General features: G+C 45.2%; 2 protein-coding genes and 2 long non-coding RNA genes across 4 annotated transcripts; 1 reads left to right on the top strand and 3 right to left on the bottom strand.

The window, feature by feature from the left end:
• Positions 1 to 1,035: 1,035 nt before the first annotated feature.
• LOC120647492 lies at positions 1,036 to 3,003 on the bottom strand. Its single transcript, XR_005664821.1, has 3 exons — positions 2,659 to 3,003; positions 2,297 to 2,364; positions 1,036 to 2,009 (listed from the first exon to the last, which is right to left on the bottom strand). It is a non-coding gene; the product is annotated as an uncharacterized LOC120647492 (long non-coding RNA).
• A 10,900-nt stretch (positions 3,004 to 13,903) lies between these two features.
• On the top strand, positions 13,904 to 16,795 carry LOC120648283. The gene is made up of 6 exons (XM_039925005.1): positions 13,904 to 14,799; positions 14,890 to 15,269; positions 15,336 to 15,663; positions 16,049 to 16,126; positions 16,221 to 16,352; positions 16,655 to 16,795. The coding sequence occupies exons 1-6, from the start codon at positions 13,942 to 13,944 to the stop codon at positions 16,793 to 16,795; spliced, it is 1,917 nt and encodes a 638-aa protein (XP_039780939.1). The 5' UTR covers positions 13,904 to 13,941.
• A 1,731-nt stretch (positions 16,796 to 18,526) lies between these two features.
• LOC120647493 lies at positions 18,527 to 19,237 on the bottom strand. Its single transcript, XR_005664822.1, has 2 exons — positions 18,751 to 19,237; positions 18,527 to 18,709 (listed from the first exon to the last, which is right to left on the bottom strand). It is a non-coding gene; the product is annotated as an uncharacterized LOC120647493 (long non-coding RNA).
• A 484-nt stretch (positions 19,238 to 19,721) lies between these two features.
• Positions 19,722 to 22,564, bottom strand: LOC120647490. Its single transcript, XM_039924303.1, has 10 exons — positions 22,402 to 22,564; positions 22,249 to 22,314; positions 22,018 to 22,140; positions 21,675 to 21,932; positions 21,534 to 21,611; positions 21,235 to 21,446; positions 21,080 to 21,155; positions 20,733 to 21,006; positions 20,412 to 20,651; positions 19,722 to 20,330 (listed from the first exon to the last, which is right to left on the bottom strand). Exons 3-10 carry the CDS (start codon positions 22,066 to 22,068, stop codon positions 19,972 to 19,974), a joined length of 1,548 nt encoding a protein of 515 aa, XP_039780237.1. The 5' UTR covers positions 22,069 to 22,140; positions 22,249 to 22,314; positions 22,402 to 22,564; the 3' UTR covers positions 19,722 to 19,971.
• Positions 22,565 to 25,972: the final 3,408 nt, after the last annotated feature.

The following is a 25,972-nucleotide window of genomic DNA, read 5'->3' as shown; positions in this document are numbered from 1 at the left end:
CCCGCCAGGCGCCAGCAACGATAGATCCTTCAAACGAGAGGCAGTTTGTTCATCAGCTTTTTTTTGAGGGTCACGGGGGGAGAGCATCCCCCACCTGAATTTTCATTGATGGGTTTTTTGAAAGCCAAACAGCTATTACAGACTAGTTTATTCATCAGCTTTAGCATGTAAAGGTGTTTCCGGATACTACGGCTTAATGATGTTCTCCACCTAGACGCATATTGCAAGAGACAAGTATCGATGTTATAATTATTGTTTCTTTACATTGCGTAGTGGATATTACATAAAACATAATTTAAATGTTCTGCAGAATAAGTTCAAAGTGGGTGGTTGAAGTAATGGGCCAAGAGGCTCTAGCTAACGGGCCAGAACTCAATCTCGTTGGGCTGGACTGAAATCACGCAGCTGAGCATTTTTACATATGCCAGCCCACGCACGCAGACGCAGCCCGTCCGTCAATGCCCACTCCAACCACGCACGAGTCAAAGCGTGTACTGTGCACATGCCGGCAGCCGGCACCGCTGATTCGCTGCCCCTCGGTGGATGCCAGCTCCAGCTCCCTCCCTACAAGAAATCAAGGCTGCGAGCCGCAAACCAGGCAACGTTTGATCTGATTCAGTCCAGGCATCCAACCGCGCTACCGCTGGATGATGCAAGACCCAAAGAGGGCTCAAAATCAGGGGCTCCTCAACATGAACATTTATCCACTCGGATGGCTTCTAGAAGGGAACTATCAAATCAAATCCCAAGTATGAGAGCGCCGCCAAAAGGCACGGGAGCATGTGATCGCCACTGACATTTTTAAAAACTAAAAACGGCAGCATGCTCCTCGATCCCCCTCCCAACAGAAACCACGGCACAGCGAAACCTTCCCGGGGACGAAGCTGCATGGAGGGAGGGAGGGATGCTCACAGCTCAGCAAAGAGTGAACATAATCTGACACTAATCCAGTAGCATCAATCAATTCATAAAGCGTTGTGACCCCCTCCTACCACAGCCACACACAGCGCAGGACCTCCAAAAGATGTTCTCCTCGATCCAATGAATAACATGGTCAGAGTTCAAAAACGAAAAGGATGCCTAATCAAACACCCCAACTAAACTATGTGAGCAACTAACACCACCACCACTTTGCAGTGTATGTCACCGCTATAAAAGTGGCACTATACTAGCCAGCGTCTTCTACGCCACGAACAAGCGCACACACACACACACACACACAAACCGAAAGCTGCAGTCTGCAGAGTTGGGTTACCCTTCTCCTCCTCCCCTGACACAAGGAAGATGACCAACCAAGCCGCCGCCGCCGCCGCCTCTGCAGTTCCATGGAGAAGCGGTGGAGGAAGCGCAAGGCACATGCCGAGGCGTGGCCAGATCAAGGCGAGGATAGCGTCAGCTGCTGTGCATTCCGTCGCATCGGTGCTTCTGAAAGCCATCCACAGCAGCCACATCCTGGTCAGGAACCCTTTCTGATGGAGCTATCTATATATGGCCTACTAGGAAACATGCCATGCTAGTAACAGTTTTCCAGCATGACCACCTTTTGATCACACTGTGAGAGTCATTCAGAGAATACTAGTCAATCAAGATGTAACTCTCCTTATTTTCTGTATATGACAAGAAAAAAAAATTCAGGCATAACATTCGTGTTTGTAAACATATCAATATCGTCCACATGCGTCACCACCCAATTATTACATTCAGCGGTTACTGGGTTCCTAAGACGGCTAGTGGTGGCTTCACTACAGTCTACACCCGTTCTGACACTTCTCTGTCATCTTGGCCATGCAGCGGGGAATCATCCCCTGCCTCTCGTGAAAAGTTCGTCGATGGAATATTCGCACTTGCTGAGATAATGTTCTTGAACCAATTGCCCTGCCACCTAGGGCTGCTTCTGTTCTGATTAACAGCTGAGGATTCCGCTTTAGCTTATTATTTTTACCCAAGCCTGTCATATATTCGCATGCTGCTCTGCTGGCTTTGGCAATATCTGATTTAACCTGTCTGAACTGCAAAACAAATAATATAGGAGAAACATGTGAATCAGGTAGAACATCACATCATAACTGATCATCCAGAAATTGCATGAGTGAAATCGGTTAGCAGAATCACTCCTTGTCTTGACTAGTTAAAGTGATTATGATTTTTGTACCGGTACAAATGATGTCAGGAGTTCAATCCTGACTTAAGGGCTAATTTAAAGTTCGATAAGAAAAAAGATAACACTATGGATTCAGTTTTTTCTATTGGTTGAACAGAAAATGAATGCCAAGCAGCAACGATATATCTAATTTACCTGCAGTGCCCTAGTCTCAGCAACAGCCTTAACTGTATAACCAGCATTTGCAAAACGATTGACCCAACCTTCAAAATTGCAAAACTTCCCATAATTTTTTTTTGGAAAACTAAAAGTTAACCCAAGTGAAAAAGATACATGTTTACAAATGGAAATTGACACTTTGAAATTAGCAAAGCTCCAGTAACGCCACTGCATAGTGCCCCAGGGGAAATACCATGATATGGGCTTATTTATTTATTAAATCAAATTACAAGGATGTATGAAGGTTATGCAAGTAATAATCTATCTTAGTTTAATATACGAATGGAAGTTGAGGAGATTGTTGTTTCAAATAAACTACTCCTGTAAAGAAGTTGTACCTGGAATTTTTAGAGCGCCAAGCTTTTGACAGAATGCGTTAGTGAAGTGATTGCAGTTTCTTGACAGGGGATCATACGAGGATCCAGGCCATTCATGACTTAACTGGATCAAGATTTGGTTTACTTCCGAGTTTGAGAAGCTTGTTACTCCCAGAACAATGCTCTCACGGAATGTGTACTCAGGATTTTGGCGGACTGGGCAACAGGACACTCCAGTACCACCATAGGTCAACCCAAATGACCACTCTTCTTCTCCATAGACCTGCAGGCAAAAATTCCCACTAAATTATCAATGTAACCAGCAAGACAACTGTTCCTCGTTGGTGGAGGGGCTATTGCATTGGGTTTCAACTGAAATTAAAAAACGTTGCATAGCAAAGAACTCATAGGTCACGTCTACTTTTCTTCAATCTTATTAGATCAGCATATTTTTTTTTTCAAATGAACCAGGCAGGAGAGCTGCTGATTATATTAAAAGGAAGAAACAACGCCCAGACTGGGCACCACAACAACCAACAATGACACCACCACTAGCCAACACAACCGCACAACTTTTGAACTCCTCTAGGGACATCAATAATTCAACACGGTTGCGCATGCAACTCGACTCGACTCCACACTTTCTGTATATATACATCTTAAAAGGGTACATATGTCATGCTATGTAAACTATTCCACTCCCCGGGTCTAGTTTTGTACAATGCTCCTCCTTACCTCTTCTTTGGTAAAATTCATGAATTTCAACGGAGGAACAACCTTAAAGTCCCTCAAGTTTAACCAGGCACAACTTAGTACATGAAGTTTCAGTCTGTCCATCTCTTCAGCTGCCCATGTGGTAACTTAATTCCGCGTACGGTGTCCATGCGGCCTTTGCTGTCATGGATAGTTTGCTAATTGGATATTTTGATCCTCAACAAAAACCACAGCGTCGCGTGAGTTTCTGAGTGAACTCGCCGGCGTTTGGAACTCCGGCCGAGTGGCAGCAGCCGTCCAATAAATAAACGCCCGAAGGCCGAACGCCACACCCCGCCGAGCGCGTCGCACGGGCTGTTTCAAAATGCTGGCCGCGATAATGATAACCGCGATTAGGGCATCGGAGGAAGCGGGCCGTGGGCCCAAGGCCTGGCCAGCTTGATGGGCCGCGCTTCCTCCGATCTGTCAAGCCTGCTTCCTCCGATCTGTCAAGCCTGCTTCCTCCGATCTGTCAAGCCGGCCGCCGTCGCCGCCGTCGCCATCGAGACCAGCGGCCAGCGCCGCCGTCGTGTGAGCCGCCCAGGCATCTCCTCTCCGGCGGGTTGAAGCTCCACCGCGCCCTAGCCTCTCCTCTCCGGAGGGTTCTCGGTCAATTTCTCCCCTGTGAACCCTTCCTCTCTTTTTTTCTCCATATCTCAGGCCTGCTGTAGGTTGAATATGATTCTTGAACTGTGGAAATGATCCATGGCTGGAATCAAGCAACTGAAGATTAGCCATTTTTAGGCATCTAGATTGTCTACATGGCAACATTTACATCATCTCACTAGAGAGCACTAGAGCAAATTATCTGTAGAGCAAATTATCTGTAGAAATGGAATCATGTTTTGATTAATTAATCACAGGGAATTGTGAACAGCTTAATCTTGAAATGGCAACTGCACAAGCTTTGTACAAAGAGGTGCTATCATTTTCAGTTGACGATATTTTGAAGCGGAAATATGACCCTTTCAAGGTATGAGCCTCTCCCAATAGGCAACAAACACTTCAACAGCAGCAGCAGCAGCAAGAGCAGTAAGAGAACCATCAGCAGCAGGAGGAGGAGGAACAGAGCTACCATCTTCAGCAGCAGGAGCAGGAGGAGGAGCAGTAGGAGAACCATCAACAATTCTAATCTGTTGATCAGCAGCAACCTCATGATAAGCTTCAAAATGCTCGTTCCGGGGATCATCTTGGATTCCTGGGTCACCGCCCTGAGGATCAGCTGCTCTGCTGCTGTTCTGGGCATCTTGCACGCCCATGGAGATCATAAACTGATTCCTCTCCTTCAAAATTTGTCCCATCAAATTGTCAACTGTGTTGAAATATGATGTGGCAATTTCCCTCTTTCGTGGGCTTAAATCTTGAAAAAAATTGGAATGCAACGATTCAATTCTGATGTTCGGAACAAGTTGCCTACTACCCATTGAATAGCATGTACCCACCATGCTCCTGAACTCTGTATCTAGGAATAGCATATCCTTTATCTAGAAGTAGCACATGCTGTATCTTGGAATAGCACATCCTTGACAGTAAAGGACATCCACTACCTTGGAATAGCACATCCTGTATCTTGGAAAAGCACATCCTGTACCTAGGAATAGCACATCCTGTATCTAGGAATAGCACATCCTGTGCCTTGGAATAGGACATCCAGTACCTTGGAATAGCACATCTAGTATCTTGGAAAAGCACATCCTGTATCTAGGAATAACACATCCTGTATCTTGCAATAGCACGTCCTGTATCTTGGAAAAGCACATCCTGTATCTAGGAATAGCATATCCTTTATCTAGAAATAGCACATCCTGTATCTTGGAATAGCACATCCTTGACACTAAAGGACATCCATTACCTTGGAATAGCACATCCTGTATCTTGGAAAAGCACATCCTGTGTCTAGGAATAGCACATCCTGTATCTAGGAATAGCACATCCTGTATCTTGGAAAAGCACATCCTGTATCTAGGAATAGCACATCCTGTATCTTGCAATAGCACGTCCTGTATCTTGGAAAAGCACATCCTGTATCTAGGAATAGCATATCCTTTATCTAGAAATAGCACATCCTGTATCTTGGAAAAGCACATCCTTGACACTAAAGTATTGCAATAGCACATCCTGTATCTTGGAAAAGCACATCCTGTATCTAGGAATAGCACATCCTTGACACTAAAGTATTGCAATAGCACATCCTGTATCTTGGAATAGCACATCCTTGACACTAAAGTATGCAGTAGCACGTCCGGGTTTATGAAATAGCACATCTGTATCTAGCCTTAACTTGGAAAGAATGTACTCCATGAATGAATTGGTGTTAGCAAAATGTTTGAACTGGTCGGTCTGTAGTAGTGGTGGTCAGAAGTTATGAACTGATGTGGTATTTCAAGTTGTTTGTTGCTGGGCACTCGGTGGTAAAATCGTAGGCAGTCGGTGGTAAAATCTGGGCTCGATGTGGTAAAATCTAGGCACTTGGTGGTAAAATCGTAGGTGGTAAAATCTTGTGTTCGAGGCAGATAAATGTCAAGTTAGGGGTGGTAAAATCTCGTCCATTTCCTCCTGGTCCGAACTGATCGGGTCCAGAACCTCCTGGTCCGAACTGGCTGCGGCGCATTTTGTTCCATAAAGGAAAAAGTCTGTTTTACCTCCCTGGACACAAAGGGTGTCCATGTTTCCTCCCTATCACTCGAAACCGGGTGAACTGCCTCCTTTAGCTTTTAAAACCATTCAATTACCTCCCTACAGGTAGTTTTGTCATTTTCAGTTTAAAAATAAATCTTGTAAATATTAATAAGGTTATAAAACTAATTCACATTAGATTACGCCAAATCGGAATACGCAGTTTCACACACAAAGAGAACTAATTCACATCTGATAATTTATCTAAACTTCATTGGTTCTGAATTCTATTTATATTCAACTGGCCGCATGAGTGCTGATGGGAAGTTATGGCAACCGGCCGGCTCTTTGCCTTCAGCGCCGTCCTTTCGATTCATCTCCCGCCCCATGAACAGTTCATATCCCGCCCTTACAAACAGGAGTCTCCATTCGCCGGGAATCCATTCGCACCAGTTCATCTCCCGCCCCATGGACAGTTCATCTCGCTTCCGCTCCCGCCCCATGCACGACGGCGGCGCCACGCCCCATGCACGACGGCGGCGGCGCCACCGTCCCATGCACGGCGGCGGCGCCACGGTCGGCGGCGCCACGCCCCATGCACGACGGCGGGGGTGCCACGGCCCCATGCACGACGGCGGCGCCACGATCGGCGACACCGGCGGCTTCCCTCCGAGCCCGACGCAAGCCCAATACGACACGGAGAGCGACATCGCCAACGCTGAACCGAAGCCGCTGTGGAGTGAGTGGTCTCCCACCGACGAGCCGCTGTGGGGTGAGGGGACGTCGAACCACGACAAGATGAACCTCATCAGTCCGTGGCCGCCGACGTCGAAGCACGACGTTGCCTTCTACAACACGACAATCAAGACAACGATCACAGTTGATACGGTCGTCGTAGAGCAGTTCATCCAAGATATCAAAGGTAACAGACCTCCATGTCCTATGGTAGTTGGACTGGACACCGAGTGGCACAAGATCGGAACCGAGGCCTACAAACTCGCCCTGTTGCAACTGTGCGTTGGCCCGCGCTGCCTTGTGTTCCAGGTACATAACGCCGGGGGCAAACTTCCTGATGTCCTGAAGAGTTTTCTTACAAAGGAGGGCCATATTTTCGTCGGAGCACATATCAAGAATGATGTTGTCCGCCTAGAGGAGGACTGTGGCATCACTATTACAAAAGTGGGATGACCATCAGGTCATCGTACCACAAGTTAATGAAAAATATAGACATCTCAAGCGTTCTGGCAAGCAGTGGAGATCATCACTGGAGCACATTGCATCAGAGGTGCTAGAAATAAAAATCCGGAAGCACAAGATGGACCACAATTGGTGGCATTCACAGTTCTTGACAGACGAGCAAATAAGGTATGCCACCATAGATGCTTTTTTGTCATATGAGATAGCGAATCAACTTCAGATCAAGCACGGTTATAACTTCGGGGGCGAAGCTAGAGAAGATGTGAAAATTTAATCTGCAAATATAACTTCGGGGGCGAAGCTAGGAATAGCACATCCTGTATCTAGGAATAGCACATCCTGTATCTTGGAAAAGCACATCCTGTATCTAGGAATAGCACATCCTGTATCTTGCAATAGCACGTCCTGTATCTTGGAAAAGCACATCCTGTATCTAGGAATAGCATATCCTTTATCTAGAAATAGCACATCCTGTATCTTGGAAAAGCACATCCTTGACACTAAAGTATTGCAATAGCACATCCTGTATCTTGGAAAAGCACATCCTGTATCTAGGAATAGCACATCCTTGACACTAAAGTATTGCAATAGCACATCCTGTATCTTGGAATAGCACATCCTTGACACTAAAGTATGCAGTAGCACGTCCGGGTTTATGAAATAGCACATCTGTATCTAGCCTTAACTTGGAAAGAATGTACTCCATGAATGAATTGGTGTTAGCAAAATGTTTGAACTGGTCGGTCTGTAGTAGTGGTGGTCAGAAGTTATGAACTGATGTGGTATTTCAAGTTGTTTGTTGCTGGGCACTCGGTGGTAAAATCGTAGGCAGTCGGTGGTAAAATCTGGGCTCGATGTGGTAAAATCTAGGCACTTGGTGGTAAAATCGTAGGTGGTAAAATCTTGTGTTCGAGGCAGATAAATGTCAAGTTAGGGGTGGTAAAATCTCGTCCATTTCCTCCTGGTCCGAACTGATCGGGTCCAGAACCTCCTGGTCCGAACTGGCTGCGGCGCATTTTGTTCCATAAAGGAAAAAGTCTGTTTTACCTCCCTGGACACAAAGGGTGTCCATGTTTCCTCCCTATCACTCGAAACCGGGTGAACTGCCTCCTTTAGCTTTTAAAACCATTCAATTACCTCCCTACAGGTAGTTTTGTCATTTTCAGTTTAAAAATAAATCTTGTAAATATTAATAAGGTTATAAAACTAATTCACATTAGATTACGCCAAATCGGAATACGCAGTTTCACACACAAAGAGAACTAATTCACATCTGATAATTTATCTAAACTTCATTGGTTCTGAATTCTATTTATATTCAACTGGCCGCATGAGTGCTGATGGGAAGTTATGGCAACCGGCCGGCTCTTTGCCTTCAGCGCCGTCCTTTCGATTCATCTCCCGCCCCATGAACAGTTCATATCCCGCCCTTACAAACAGGAGTCTCCATTCGCCGGGAATCCATTCGCACCAGTTCATCTCCCGCCCCATGGACAGTTCATCTCGCTTCCGCTCCCGCCCCATGCACGACGGCGGCGCCACGCCCCATGCACGACGGCGGCGGCGCCACCGTCCCATGCACGGCGGCGGCGCCACGGTCGGCGGCGCCACGCCCCATGCACGACGGCGGGGGTGCCACGGCCCCATGCACGACGGCGGCGCCACGATCGGCGACACCGGCGGCTTCCCTCCGAGCCCGACGCAAGCCCAATACGACACGGAGAGCGACATCGCCAACGCTGAACCGAAGCCGCTGTGGAGTGAGTGGTCTCCCACCGACGAGCCGCTGTGGGGTGAGGGGACGTCGAACCACGACAAGATGAACCTCATCAGTCCGTGGCCGCCGACGTCGAAGCACGACGTTGCCTTCTACAACACGACAATCAAGACAACGATCACAGTTGATACGGTCGTCGTAGAGCAGTTCATCCAAGATATCAAAGGTAACAGACCTCCATGTCCTATGGTAGTTGGACTGGACACCGAGTGGCACAAGATCGGAACCGAGGCCTACAAACTCGCCCTGTTGCAACTGTGCGTTGGCCCGCGCTGCCTTGTGTTCCAGGTACATAACGCCGGGGGCAAACTTCCTGATGTCCTGAAGAGTTTTCTTACAAAGGAGGGCCATATTTTCGTCGGAGCACATATCAAGAATGATGTTGTCCGCCTAGAGGAGGACTGTGGCATCACTATTACAAAAGTGGGATGACCATCAGGTCATCGTACCACAAGTTAATGAAAAATATAGACATCTCAAGCGTTCTGGCAAGCAGTGGAGATCATCACTGGAGCACATTGCATCAGAGGTGCTAGAAATAAAAATCCGGAAGCACAAGATGGACCACAATTGGTGGCATTCACAGTTCTTGACAGACGAGCAAATAAGGTATGCCACCATAGATGCTTTTTTGTCATATGAGATAGCGAATCAACTTCAGATCAAGCACGGTTATAACTTCGGGGGCGAAGCTAGAGAAGATGTGAAAATTTAATCTGCAAATATAACTTCGGGGGCGAAGCTAGGAATAGCACATCCTGTATCTAGGAATAGCACATCCTGTATCTTGGAAAAGCACATCCTGTATCTAGGAATAGCACATCCTGTATCTTGCAATAGCACGTCCTGTATCTTGGAAAAGCACATCCTGTATCTAGGAATAGCATATCCTTTATCTAGAAATAGCACATCCTGTATCTTGGAAAAGCACATCCTTGACACTAAAGTATTGCAATAGCACATCCTGTATCTTGGAAAAGCACATCCTGTATCTAGGAATAGCACATCCTTGACACTAAAGTATTGCAATAGCACATCCTGTATCTTGGAATAGCACATCCTTGACACTAAAGTATGCAGTAGCACGTCCGGGTTTATGAAATAGCACATCTGTATCTAGCCTTAACTTGGAAAGAATGTACTCCATGAATGAATTGGTGTTAGCAAAATGTTTGAACTGGTCGGTCTGTAGTAGTGGTGGTCAGAAGTTATGAACTGATGTGGTATTTCAAGTTGTTTGTTGCTGGGCACTCGGTGGTAAAATCGTAGGCAGTCGGTGGTAAAATCTGGGCTCGATGTGGTAAAATCTAGGCACTTGGTGGTAAAATCGTAGGTGGTAAAATCTTGTGTTCGAGGCAGATAAATGTCAAGTTAGGGGTGGTAAAATCTCGTCCATTTCCTCCTGGTCCGAACTGATCGGGTCCAGAACCTCCTGGTCCGAACTGGCTGCGGCGCATTTTGTTCCATAAAGGAAAAAGTCTGTTTTACCTCCCTGGACACAAAGGGTGTCCATGTTTCCTCCCTATCACTCGAAACCGGGTGAACTGCCTCCTTTAGCTTTTAAAACCATTCAATTACCTCCCTACAGGTAGTTTTGTCATTTTCAGTTTAAAAATAAATCTTGTAAATATTAATAAGGTTATAAAACTAATTCACATTAGATTACGCCAAATCGGAATACGCAGTTTCACACACAAAGAGAACTAATTCACATCTGATAATTTATCTAAACTTCATTGATTCTGAATTCTATTTATATTCAATTGGCCGCATGAGTGCTGATGGGAAGTTATGGCAACCGGCCGGCTCTTTGCCTTCAGCGCCATCCTTTCGATTCATCTCCCGCCCCATGAACAGTTCATATCCCGCCCTTACAAACAGGAGTCTCCATTCGCCGGGAATCCATTCGCACCAGTTCATCTCCCGCCCCATGGACAGTTCATCTCGCTTCCGCTCCCGCCCCATGCACGACGGCGGCGCCACGCCCCATGCACGACGGCGGCGGCGCCACCGTCCCATGCACAGCGGCGGCGCCACGGTCGGCGGCGCCACGCCCCATGCACGACGGCGGGGGTGCCACGGCCCCATGCACGACGGTGGCGCCACGATCGGCGACACCGGCGGCTTCCCTCCGAGCCCGACGCAAGCCCAATACGACACGGAGAGCGACATCGCCAACGCTGAACCGAAGCCGCTGTGGAGTGAGTGGTCTCCCACCGACGAGCCGCTGTGGGGTGAGGGGACGTCGAACCACGACAAGATGAACCTCATCAGTCCGTGGCCGCCGACGTCGAAGCACGACGTTGCCTTCTACAACACGACAATCAAGACAACGATCACAGTTGATACGGTCGTCGTAGAGCAGTTCATCCAAGATATCAAAGGTAACAGACCTCCATGTCCTATGGTAGTTGGACTGGACACCGAGTGGCACAAGATCGGAACCGAGGCCTACAAACTCGCCCTGTTGCAACTGTGCGTTGGCCCGCGCTGCCTTGTGTTCCAGGTACATAACGCCGGGGGCAAACTTCCTGATGTCCTGAAGAGTTTTCTTACAAAGGAGGGCCATATTTTCGTCGGAGCACATATCAAGAATGATGTTGTCCGCCTAGAGGAGGACTGTGGCATCACTATTACAAAAGTGGGATGACCATCAGGTCATCGTACCACAAGTTAATGAAAAATATAGACATCTCAAGCGTTCTGGCAAGCAGTGGAGATCATCACTGGAGCACATTGCATCAGAGGTGCTAGAAATAAAAATCCGGAAGCACAAGATGGACCACAATTGGTGGCATTCACAGTTCTTGACAGACGAGCAAATAAGGTATGCCACCATAGATGCTTTTTTGTCATATGAGATAGCGAATCAACTTCAGATCAAGCACGGTTATAACTTCGAGGGCGAAGCTAGAGAAGATGTGAAAATTTAATCTGCAAATATGGTGGAAATGGACAGCTCCTCTTTATTTTTATTTATCTAGTTTTTTTATGTGATATGTAATTTCGAATCCTATGTATCCGAATTTCGTAATTCATTCTAATGAACTGGCTATATAGGTCTGCTGTCTTAATTTCGCGATTGTGTATGTGTCTTGTTTCGTTTTGTTAAAACGCATGAGATTTTGATGGAGCCATGAGATTTTGCCCAGACGTCATCTTCCAGTGAAAAAGCTAGACATAATATCCATCGCGTTTCCGTTCCTTTTGTGTATGTATGTAATAACAAAATTACTTGGTGCAGCGACGAGGCGTTCAGTAAAGGAAAATATATGTATATATCACAAAAGGAAAATAGAAAAGGGCCACCACGGGCTCACTGTTTCAAAACGGACCAGCTCCTCACCAGCCAAAACGGACCAGCTCTGTGGGATTCTGGAGAAAAGATTATTTTAGGCATTCCCAAAAGAACAACCTTATTTAATTTGAAAAAAAACAACCAATCTATTTTCTTGTAATAGCACATCCAGTACCATGGAATAGTACATCCTGTATCTTGGAAAAGCACATCCTGTATCTAGGAATAGCACATCCTGTATCTTATCTTGGAATAGCACATCCTGTATCTTGGAAAAGCACATCCTTTATCTAGAAATAGCACATCCTGTATCTTGGAATAGCACATCCTTGACAGTAAAGTATGCAGTAGCACGTCCGGGTTTATGAAATAGCACATATGTATCTAAGTAATAGCGCTGGAGGTGCTAGTCATACGACGCGTGAGAGGGATCTTCGTTCTGGTCCGATCTTGCCGAGGAGAAGTTCCGACCGGTCCGATCTGAACTGGTTGGCAAATGGGCCGTGGGCCGTTCGTTGATTGGGGACGCGCGGAGGCGGAGGCGGAGCCGTTGAGGCCCAAACCGTTTTTATCTCAAAACTGAGAGCCCCCTACCCAACCCATTCGAACTCACCCAAAACGAAATCTAGAGCACATTCTGTCTCGCGAATTAGCACGCGGCGGCGCGGTACCTTCAGTACCAGTCCGCGGCGCGGGAGCGAAGCTCGTCGGCCGGTGACGCGAGTCCTACGCAGCCGTCGCGCGGCAGCCGCAGCCATCCATGCAGGCATGTATGAGTGCATATCCCTAATTTTTCCTCCTCTTAGGGTTTTCTCCCTGATTCGTCCTTAGCAGAATGTGGTTAGCATGTTTTCTTCCCGTGATACTGATATACATGTTTGGTTTCTATTATTTTGGGAGATGTGGTTCCCCTCCCCCTCCCCCTCCCCGTCCCCTTTGGATTTCTAGATTTATGGGTTCCACACTGTGCTAACATGTAATTGGATTCTGTGCGAATCAAATTCAACTGTAGATGGCTCCTCCTGCTACGATCAGCACTGCAGATCTTGATCATTCTCAAGAGTCACATGAAGAGCAAGGAAAAAAGCGTTCCCAGAAGGTGATAACCACTTTCTATTGTTTCATTTAACATGTTACATTAACCTTGTTTTTTTTCTAAAGCAGAGATGTGATTCTTTCTTTTAACATGTTACATTAACCTTTTGGAATAGCACATCCTGTATCTTGCAATAGCACATCCACTATCTTGGAATAGCACATCCTGTATCTTGGAATAGTAGATCCAGTATATTGGAATAGCACATCCAGTATCTTGGAATAGCACATCCTGTATCTTGCAATAGCACGTCCTGTATCTTGGAAAAGCACATCCTGTATCTAGGAATAGCATATCCTTTATCTAGAAGTAGCACATGCTGTATCTTGGAATAGCACATCCTTGACAGTAAAGGACATCCATTACCTTGGAATAGCACATCCTGTATCTTGGAAAAGCACATCCTTTATCTAGGAATAGCACATCCTGTATCTAGGAATAGCACTTTCTATTGTTTCATTTAACATGTTACATTAACCTTGTTTTTTTTGTAAAGCAGAGATGTGATTCTTTCTTTTAACATGTTACATTAACCTTTTTTTTCTAAAGCAGAGATCTGAAATAAATATGATATCATCACCAAAGTGTGTAGTAGATGCAATAGCGGCCCTCTCACAGGACCAAAAGAATAAGATCAAAGAGTTGGGCTTTGGGGAGCTTCTAAAGTTTAGTTTAGATGGCTTTGGAGACCGCTACATGCTAGAATTCCTCATGGACCACACAGACCCAGAAAATATGGAAATTCGAGTGGGGGGAGGAGATAAGAACCTGCCCATCAATGAACACGTAGTACAATGCGTTCTTGGCGTGCCAACTGGAAAGGGAAGAGACACACCAGATTCCCCCTACATGGAATCTGAACTTAACAATCTGAGAACAGAGCTTGGTGTCAAAACTGACAAAATTAAAAGCTCTGACCTCATAGCCAAGATCAATGGTGGTGGCATAGACTATTTGACCATCCGTTGCTTTTTTATTCTGTTGTGCTACAAACTTCTGTTCCCTGGTTCACAAAACCATGTTACCGAGCGGGAGGTTGCCCTGACCCATTCACCCAAGGACATTGCGGAGGTGAACTGGGCAAAGGCTGTTGTCGATAACCTCCGTTCGGCAGCCCGCAAGTGGCACTCTGATAAGTTGGCGGTTTCAAAGAAGAAAAGGACACTCTCTGGTTCTGTGACATTCTTACTGGTATGTGGTTTGTGCTTTTTGTTTAGGCATATCTATTGTTCTTCTACAATTATTTGTTTACCACAGTTGTATTTTGTTTCCCCACAGTTGTACTATCTAGACCATCTACGGAGTCCTCACAGTATACCTTGCATTATCACCCCGAGGACTTCCGTCTACACCACGGATATTATCAAAAAAATCATAAAAGCAGACAAGAGGAGTCGCAGTGGTCACATTTATGGCCTCCTAGATGTAATAAACCCTAAGAGCTTCCGTCTCCAATTTTATTTTATTTTTTACATTATCTGCATTTTGAAGCTTATCAAAACTGTTCCTTTTCAGTTCAGGAGCATGGTGGGTACATGCTATTCAATGGGTAGTAGGCAACTTGTTCCGAACATCAGAATTGAACCGTTGCATTCCAATTTTTTTCAAGATTTAAGCCCACGAAAGAGGGAAATTGCCACATCATATGTCAACACAGTTGACATTTTGATGGAACAAATTTTGAAGGAGAGGAATCAGTTTATGATCTCCATGGGCGCGCAAGATGCCCAGAACAGCAGCAGAGCAGCTGAGCCTCAGGGCGGTGACTCAGGGATCCAAGATGATCCCCGGAACGAGCATTCTGAAGCTTATCCTTCTCCTGCTGCTGATGATGCTCTTCCTTCTGATGACACTAATCCCAGGTATGCCGAGCTAGCAGAAGCTATGTCTACCAGGTAAGGTTTCTTAAAACTTTAGTTTTTCTTAAAATCATGATAACATGTACGATTCGTGTATTCTAGGGAGCAGAAGAGGAAGGAACCAAGTAGTATGACTCAGCCTGATGCCAAGCGGGTGATTAGATTCGTGTATTCTAGGGTGCCGAAGAGCAAGGAACCAAGTAGTATGACTCAGCCTGATGCCAAGCGGGTGATTAGATTCGTGTATTCTAGGGTGCCGAAGAGCAAGGAACCGAGCAGTGCTGAAGACGGTAGCTCTGTTCCTCCTCCTCCTACTGATGAAGATGGTGATGGCGCCACATTTGAGGGAAGGAAAAGGCAAGAGAAGCCAAAAGGTGACTACACATTACAAGAGATCTATGCTTCTCTCACGCCGGAGGAAGAAGAAGAAGTAGATGAATTTTTAAATGGTCAAAGGTATCAAGTTCAAATGGTCAAAGCTAAGTGCTACTTTTTTCTTTAACTTATTATCACAATTAAGCACCAAAATCCCCTTCCCTTTTGCAGTAAAAAGCTTCCAATATTTCATCCATCGGGCATAATCATTACAAAAGAGATTGCAGCGTCGTTGAATGATGAAAAGTGGTTAAATGGCGAAATAATCAATCTGTACCTTATCTTGTTTGAGGAGAGGCAAACAAGACATCCGGATAAGTTTTTAAAATGCCTCTTTGCTGATACATTTTTTCCCCATGGTTAGTTGATTTGGATGACTATGCTTGTAGGTATCAAGTTCAAATGGTCAAAGCTAACTGCTAGTTTTCTCTCCTGTGCAGGTTGAGCAAGATAATGACAGAATTAAAAGATATCTGTTCTACAAAGTTTTAGTGAAAGAACTTGCCAATTTTGATAAAGTAAGGTCCTTTTTTTATTGTCATCTCACTTATGTTCTTGTCATATGACTTATGTTCCTACAAGTAAAATTTTCACATTCAATTTATGTTACAGGTATTCATTCCAGTGAATCAAAACAATAAACATTGGACCCTAATAGTGATAGACGTTAAGGATAAAGTTATTCAAGGATATGATTCCCTGGGTCATGAGTACAACCATGCATTGAAATTGATGGTAGGCCTGGTAAATAACTGAGATTTCTGAAACTAGTACTGTTCTTGATTAGATTATTTTCTTTTTCTTTAAGCAGTACAAGATTCTCAAACCTACAATGGAGGATGCCAGCACCTGGAATACAGAAATAAAAAGAGCTTCATTGCAGCAAAACCATAGTGACTGTGGTGTGTATGTGCTAATGTACATTGATTTCCTCAGCAGAGGCGTCGAACCAACTTTTTGTCACGTGAGTGCTTGATTCCATATTGATTTTTCACACGACTCTATTTGCACATTCTAAATTTGACAAAGGCATATTCAATTTACAGGATACACATCTTTATAGGAGGCGAATAGCAAAGGCAATACTGGATGATGTACATGAAGGTGATCCTAAAGGTCTGAGGGAGGAGTTTGAAGCTATTGTTTTTGTCAATTCTGATTGCTTCTACTTTCACATTGCTATCTGAAATGATTTTCTATTAATTGCTTATTTTAGGTGGACCTCGCCGGAGTTTGCGTGCTACAAAACCAGTAAAGATGTACTCACCACCCCCTATCAAAAAGAGGATGAAGCGTAAGAAAAAGGTCTAAAAATGTAATTAATATCGATGTAATAATAATTGCTGGATTTAGCTAGAAAGGACCGGTAATCGTAGACATCGTAATGTATTGTGAGATGGGATGAACTGATCTGTAGGCATCCAAGGCGATTGTAATGTATTGTGAGATGATTTGTATTGTGAGATGTGAGATGTAATGTATTGTTACTCTTGGAGCATCCAACAATGCCAGCTGACTCTTGTATCATCATGCCAGCTGATGATACACAACAAGAATACCTAGCTTGCAGCTGGTTTCCCCTTTATATATTTTTTGTTTTGATTCTGTCCTGGAATAGCACATCCTGTATCTTGGAAAAGCATATCCTGTATCTTGTAATAGCACATCCTGTATCGTGGAATAGAACATCCTGTATCCTGGAATAGCACATCCAGTATCTTGGAATAGCGTATCGTGGTCTTAGCGAAGACGGTGTTGATGGGTTCATGGCAACCTAGTTCTTGGCGGCATCGCCGATGAGCCTCTCGAAGTCGGTGAATGCGACATGCAGGTGTGGATGAGCTGGGCGGCGGCCGGCGGAGTGAGAGTCCGGCGTCTACCTCGGAGCCAAAATCCTAAACTATGGGGGGTTCAAAATTGCAAGCTTGTACTAATATTAGAAAACTTTGAAGAATCATGTCTAGGCGATAGGTGTTGATGGGTTCATGGCAACCTAGTTCTTGGCGGCATCGCCGATGAGCCTCTCGAAGTCGGTGAATGCGACATGCAGGTGTGGATGAGCTGGCCGGCGGCCGGCGGAGTGAGAGTCCGGCGTCTACCTCGGAGCCAAAATCCTAAACTATGGGGGGTTCAAAATTGCAAGCTTGTACTAATATTAGAAAACTTTGAAGAATCATGTCTGGGCGATAAATTCTATTTACTCAATGCAACTATATACGCACAGCTACTTTCTACTCATTATATGTACCAGGATGCCAAATTCACTCAAAACATATTTGAATAGAAATTGAAAGATACTTGAATTAGTTAGTATTTAGTGACCTATTCCCTTGATAGTCGGCGTGGTTCATATTAGTACGTTCAGGTTCACGGAATAGCACATTCTACATGCGTATCGTGCCAATATTAGATGTGGGAACTTAAGTAGTGCAAGTACTAGGAAGCGCAGCATTGATGAGACCTCTTCCAGCCATGTTCGGCAGAAGAGCTCGAAAGTTCATGTGGCTCAGTCATTACAAAATGGCATGACCCACGAGGATGCAATGCAATATCTTAAAGACCATGGCATCTTAGGTGGTACTTTAAAATTTTGTATAGCCAATAAGTTACTTAAAGACTATCAAAATCTGAGTACGTTCTCCCGTCTGGAATCCCTTGAGGAAAGGATCAGTTTCCTGGAAGGAACCTGGAAATTAGAATCTGATGGATCAGTTTCCTGGCAGTAACCTGGAAATTAGAATCTGATCCCTCTTCCTTAAAGGTAAGCCAGTTTGTTTAGGTCTTCTGTAGTCATGTCAGTTATTTATACTTATTGCACTCACCTTTTTGCTAGTCTAGTGTGATGAGAGGAGCCTGAACTCCTGAGTGCCCGCCTGCTGGTAAGCCTGCAAATATATCCTGTTCCTGTGTTTTTTTGCTAGTCTAGTCTGGCCAGTAATACCATCTTGTTTATACGGCTAGCACGTCCAGGTTTACCGAATATCACATTCTGTCTGAAGGAATAGCACGCGGTGGGGGCACGATTTGCCTACCATCTAGTAATAACATGTCATGGAGACTGCGTTCAGCCTTGGTTTCTTTCTGTTTACATGTTTTTCTACCTTCTGAAAGTACTGATGACTGTATATTGCTTTCTTTCTACCTTCTGAAAGTACTGATGACTGTATATTGCTTTCTGAACAGCCTGTTATTGCTTTCTGAAAGGTTTACCCTGGAGCGATGTGGTTTCTCAAACAAGCTACTTGGCATTTATTTTCTTTGTGGCAATGTTCTATGGATGTAACTATGAACTACTTACTAGTATGCTGCCCGATGTAGTGATGTTCTCTTCTGGAGAGGGATGCGGATGCCATTCAGCAAGCAATGCCAAGGAAGATTAGTGCATGGCTTCATTGTTGTTGTTTTGGCCTTGCTGTTTGGCCTGGTGTTGAGTTTGGCTGGCCCCGTTTGAAATGGCCTTAGAACTGTTCTTCCAAGGCAAGTCCTTGTGGCCAATTAGCCCTTTGGAGAACAAACGTGGCTGATAACGTATTAGAACACAGAGTAGACAATCGAACTAGAAGTCCGGCGAGATCTCTCGCCGGCAATCTGTATTGATGTTTATCTTCCTGTGTACAACCCTAATCCTCACGTGCACCGAGAGTTCTACATATATAGGGATTGAAGGGTCGTGGCGTCCGCTCGGGGAGAATGTTTGTCTCCCGAGCGGGTACGATCCACATCTGTGTGAAATCGTCCAATTAGAGGGCAGAGTCCTCGTGGACATGGATCTGTGATTATCCACTAATAAAGTCATTAGTTAGATTAATGTCATGGATAGTTTGCTAATTGGATATTTTGATCCTCAACAAAAACCACAGCGTCGCGTGAGTTTCTGAGTGAGCTCGCCGGCGTTTGGAACTCCGGCCGAGTGGCAGCAGCCGTCCAATAAATAAACGCCCGAAGGCCGAACGCCACACCCCGCCGAGCGCGTCGCACGGGCTGTTTCAAAATGCTGGCCGCGATAATGATAACCGCGATTAGGGCATCGGAGGAAGCGAGCCGTGGGCCCAAGGCCTGGCCAGCTTGATGGGCCGCGCTTCCTCCGATCATGCCAAATTCACTCAAAACATATTTGAATAGAAATTGAAAGATACTTGAATTAGTTAGTATTTAGTGACCTATTCCCTTGATAGTCGGCGTGGTTCATATTAGTACGTTCAGGTTCACGGAATAGCACATTCTACATACAAGAATAGGACGCAGTGGGGCACGATTTGCCTACAATATTTTTCCCTGTTCGAGTTAATATTGAGCCCGAAGGAAGACATTGGTTTCTATTGGTTGCAAACCCCAGAGATGAAGTGTTTCAGGTCTTCAATTCTCAGGTCATAGTGTTCAGGTCTTCAATTCTCAGGTCATAGTGTTCACTTACTTCCTCCAAGTCATCTTGATTTTGGATGTGGTCATTTGGAGTTTTGGACAAGGAAACCTTACGGCCTCGCCTGCTGGTCTTGTTATACTTCCTACGACGACGAATCTGCTTCTTAGAGTAAGTCAACCTCTTGAGGGGGCGAACCACTCTGCGGGGTCTGACCGGAGCGACGGGTGTCTCCAGATCCTCCTCCTGAATCTGCTGCGTCGGATGGAGTGAGGCATCCTCCTGAGTCGTCTCCGGTGGATGGAGCAGATCATTCGACACATCAGGTGTGTCGACCGAGGCCCTGGGAGATGTTGGTGTACCTGATCCATATATGTGCAGGGATTACTCCAAAGGTAAGTGGATTTGTAAATAAGCGAATGAAATTTGCAATAGATGATTACCAGCAGCAGCAGCCTTCTCGCTGCCAGCAGCAGCAGCCTTCTCACTGCCGCGATCTATGTTATAAGGACTGCTGAAATCTGAGTTGTCATCCAAATCTTTGGCTTCATCGTTGTCAAGAGCAGCTTCAAAAGCATAAGTGCTGAAATCTGAGGCATCCTCCTGAGTCGTCTCCGGTGGATGGAGCAGATCATTCGACACATCAGGTGTGTCGACCGAGGCCCTGGGAGATGTTGGTGTACCTGATCCATATATGTGCAGGGATTACTCAAAAGGTAAGTGGATTTGTAAATAAGCGAATGAAATTTGCAATAGATGATTACCAGCAGCAGCAGCCTTCTCGCTGCCAGCAGCAGCAGCCTTCTCACTGCCGCGATCTATGTTATAAGGACTGCTGAAATCTGAGTTGTCATCCAAATCTTTGGCTTCATCGTTGTCAAGAGCAGCTTCAAAAGCATTCTTGTTATATGAGAAACCACCTTCCAAGCAAATGACCACATCATCTTCAATAGATTGAGTTATGATTGTTTGTCTTTTGTTGAGAGGGTTCAGGATGAGATCCGTGGACATTTTGATGCGATATTCATCCACCATTTCCTGCAATTTTAATTCATAATGAATTCTATGGGTTACGCAATTAGGAATATTACTGTTAAAGTTGTTGAATTACCTTGTTTATGTTACATATTTGGTATCTCCTCTCAAAGTTTTCTATGAAGAGCAACACGTGGAAACCACAGTCATACCTGAAAAAATCAACCATAAAAATGAGGAGGAAGAAGCAGCAGCAGCAGCAAAGAAAATTTTAGTAAAGCTGAAAAATACGTGTTGCTTTGTTTCTGAACTGGCACTACGTCGATCTTGTACTTAGATCCAGCATTTGATTGTGGCAAATGCTCCTTTAGTGTTTTTATAATTTGACAAATCAGTGACTCTCTGGATTCGCCAGGCAATGAATCAAGAACATGGATGATCCTGTCCTTGACAGAGATCGCGATCAAGAACCAATGATAATCATGAACAATTGGGATAAATATCTGCAGGGGGAAATATCCTATTGTAAAACTCAGCAATATAAAAGAACTATGTAATAAAAAGAAAATAGAAGAAAATCAGTAACATACCAGAGCTTCCTCACCATAATGCAATCCAAGCTCCTGATCTAACCTTTTTGTTCCATGTCGCGGTCGCAACAACTCGCCCTAGAAGAAAATAAAAGAGATGTAAATCATGGATAAGAAAAAAAACAAAATAAGAGTACTTACAGATGCCTGTTCAGATAAAATATATTTGCCCTTCCACACTCTATTCCACAATAGAGATTGTAAGAAGAAAATGTTTGAGTGCATATATCCGCCGGGCTTGAAGCATTCTACAAAAACTTCTTCTACCACTACATGGTCCAGTATATCTAATTTTACTGTGTCCCTGGTTCTATCCAAAACATGCTCTTGGTAGAGTTGAGCTCGATCCCTGGAGGTTAGATCAGCAAGCAAGCGATCATGATGGCAGTCTCTCGAATCCTGATCATCATACCAATATAGAGGGAATCACAACATTGCACAAAATCCCCCTGGTCTCAAATTGAAAAGGGGCATGCCATCTTACCTTGGACCCTCTAGCCACATCTACCTTGGACTTTTTGTCCGCTTTTTTCATGTGTGCTGCCTTTTCCTGTCCTTGTCCTATTGCCGGGGGTGCTTCTTTCCTCTTTTTGCCTGCTTTCTTTGCCTGAACAATTGCATATATTTGCTTGAATTGAGTGAGCGAAAAACATAGGTATAAGAGAAATCAAACACAAGGCGTGGTCTTAAATTGAAAAGGGGCATGCCAACTTACCGTGGGCTCTGTGTACTCTTCTACACTTCCTCTGTTTGCATAGCAGGTGTCTTCCCAACTCTTAAACTGAAATGGGACAAGGATCAATCCCAATGCTTAAACTGAAATTTTACAAATTTACAAAGTTCATATGTTACAGTTGATCTTACTTACATTTATTTTTTCATAATCATCTCCTAGCAGATCAGTTATTCGTTTAAACGTGTATCGACTGAGTCTTGGGATCAGAAAGGGCTTGGGATCCTGGTGCAATTCATTCTTGATGTTGTCCAAAAAAAACACCTGTGCATGATTCTACAGTTAGATAACTTGCTGTCTACACAAAAAGAGAAGAGAAACTAAGATACTTACTATCAGTAGGTAAATACAACCCGTGAGATTCCTACTGCCCGTTTTCCAGTCAACAATGCTTTCCTTCAGTTTGTTGAAGACTAAAGTGGACCAGTCCACTTTCTTCAACTCATCAAGATTTAGGACGGCATCTAAAAGGGATTTAGGTACAGTACTGAAGCCCGGTGAAATCAGCAACTTGTCTAACACTACAAAGCAAAATAACTTGGCAGCCATTTCATCGTCAAAGTGTTTTTTGATTTCATCGTCGCCTGCATTCTGAAGCACCTCCTTAATACACTGTTTGGTGAATAAAACTCTTGATTTGTTGGCGGCCTTTCTTGATTTCTTGGCGCCCTTCTCTGCCAGCTTCCTACTAGCATAACTCAAAATCTCATGCAGTTTTTTTAGTACAGCTGGGTATTCTTGATTCCCTGATGGAAGATCAGTTCTTTCACCAGGCGTCTTGCCAATTCCAAGAATAAGATATACATCTTCCTTTGTTAGGGTTCGTGTCATTCCCTCTTTTAGGGTCAGTGCAATGTTACCACTCTCATCAAATTGGACTCTGTCCATAAGCCACATAACAAATGTTAATTTTGGAATCTTCGATGGAAATTCCCTCAGCATATTATGAAACCCAGCACTTTTGACAAATTCCCTTGCAGTTTCTGACAGAAGTATGCCTAATTCAGAGATTGCATGTGGTGCGCAACGCGGTGGCCTTCCCATATTGTCTTGCTGATTCTGTGAATTCATGGTTCCTTCTTGCAAATTCACACTTTCTTTGTCTTGCAGATTCTGTGAATTCATGGTTTCTTCATGCGAATCTATGCTTTCTTCCGGTTCCAAAGTCTCCATGGTTTCTTGCTGCAAATCGAATACGCTTGACGTGAGCAAAATTGAATTGAATTAGTAGCTATACTAACAGAGGAAGAAAAAAGTTTGCCCACACAATTCATGACAGAATAGACTCTTTCAAACTTGCAGTTGCTACTAGAAGCACAAGCACCGCAAATCAGTGAACTCTATGTCTCTAAACCAATATTTGCAACCAAGATCCAAGAACTGGAGTATCAACAAAGATGCACTAAATGATCAACATAGCACTACTACCCTTCTTCCTCTTCATGATTTGAACCTAAAAATTGCATTAAAAAATATTATCCTCACTGCATTGCTCTACAGATTATAATTAACAAATTAACAAGCAATCCCCTTTGACAATATTCATTATTCATGAATTGATCACAACAATTGGAGAAATGGAGAGTCAGCTCACTACTCACTGTTTTAGAAACAGTCTGTGCATTTGCTCTAGCCTCTAGGCTCTAGAATTCACAAATTAATAAGAAATTGCTAACCAAAATTGCATTTGCGCACTGCACATTGCTCAAAATCATGCTCATCAAGTCACAAATTAATAAGAATTCATCAGTGTTCAGTCTTCAGCGGTGCTCACGTAGCCTGATGTCTGCCGGGCTGCCGTCTGCCGGTGCCTGATGCAGTGATGCCCTGATAGCCGGAGTGCCGGCCGCCGGGTCGCGCGGCCCGCACGCAGGCAGCCGCCGCTCCGCCGGAGAGCTTGCCGCCGCCTGGTCGCCGCCTGGAGACGCGAGACGTTGAGATGGCATGCTCCTTTTGCCCTAGCAAATGGCGTGCTCCTTTTACTAGAAGACCGTTCGTTTCTCGGCCCATTCAACCAATTTAGGCCCATTCAACCAATTCAGACCTGTCAAATGGACACCTGTGCTCCATTTGGGACCTGTACTCCATTTGGCACGTGTGCTCCATTTGACACCTGTGCTCCATTTGGAACCTGTGCTCCATTTCACATGTGCGCTCCATTTGGGACCTGTACTCCATTTGGCACGTGTGCTCCATTTGACACCTGTGCTCCATTTGGAACCTGTGCTCCATTTCACATGTGCGCTCCATTTGACCGGTCTGCTCCATTTGCCCGCTATTGCAAATGGAGCACACGTGCCAAATGGAGCAAACGAGGCAACTGGAGCACATGTGCCAAATGGAGCATATGTTGCAAATGGAGCACAGGTGGCAAATGGAGCACACGAGGCAACTGGAGCATAGGTGCCAAATGGAGCAGATGTTGCAAATGGAGCACATGTGCCAAATGGAGCACACGAGGCAACTGGAGCACAGGTGGCAAATGGAGCAGAGGTGCCAAATGGAGCACAGGTGCGAAATGGAGCACACGTGTCAAATGGAGCAGAGGTGCCCCTTCTCAAATGGAGCACAGATGTCAAATGGAGCGCAGCTGCCCAATGGAGCACAGGTGTCAAATGAAGCACACGTGTCAAATGGAGCACATGTGGCAAATGGAGCACAGGTGCCAAATGGAGCAGACTTGTCAAATGGAGCATAGCGGGCAAATGGAGCAGACCGGTCAAATGGAGCGCACATGGGAAATGGAGCATAGGTGCCAAATGGAGCACTGGTGTCAAATGGAGCACACATTGCAAATGGAGCACACGAGGCAAATGGAGCACACGAGGCAAATGGAGCACACGTTGCAAATGGAGCAGATGTGCCAAATGGAGCATAACTGGAGCACAGGTGCCAAATGGAGCAGATGTTGCAAATGGAGCACATGTGCCAAATGGAGCACACGAGGCAACTGGAGCAGATGCTGCAAATGGAGCACATGTGCCAAATGGAGCACACGAGGCAACTGGAGCACAGGTGTCAAATGGAGCATAAGTTGCAAATGGAGCAGATGTGCCAAATGGAGCAAACGTGTTCCAAATGGAGCACACGTGTCAAGTGGAGCAAACGTGTTCCAAATGGAGCACAGGTGGCAAATGGAGGACACGTGTCAACTGCAGCAGAGGTCAAATGGAGCAGACCGGTCAAATGGAGCACATGTGCGAAATGGAGCACATCTGTCAAATGGAGCACACGTGTCAAATGGAGCAGAGGTGCCCCTTCTCAAATGGAGCACAGATGTCAAATGGAGCGCAGCTGCCCAATGGAGCACAGGTGTCAAATGAAGCACACGTGTCAAATGGAGCACAGGTGCCAAATGGAGCATACATGGTAAATGGAGCAGACCTGTCAAATGGAGCATAGCGGGCAAATGGAGCAGACCGGTCAAATGGAGCGCACATGTGAAATGGAGCATAGGTGCCAAATGGAGCACATGTGTCAAATGGAGCAGACCTGTTAAATGGAGCATAGCGGGCAAATGGAGCAGACCGGTCAAATGGAGCGCACATGTGAAATGGAGCACAGGTTCCAAATGGAGCACAGGTGTCAAATGGAGCACACGTGCCAAATGGAGTACAGGTCCCAAATGGAGCGCACATGTGAAATGGAGCACAGGTTCCAAATGGAGCACAGGTGTCAAATGGAGCACACGTGCCAAATGGAGTAC

The sequence above is a fragment of the Panicum virgatum genome, chromosome 9K, assembly GCF_016808335.1.
Source record: "Panicum virgatum strain AP13 chromosome 9K, P.virgatum_v5, whole genome shotgun sequence".
NCBI lineage: Eukaryota > Viridiplantae > Streptophyta > Magnoliopsida > Poales > Poaceae > Panicum > Panicum virgatum.
The sequence above is the reverse complement of the archived record's forward strand: the minus strand, read 5'-3'. Positions and strand labels throughout refer to the sequence as shown.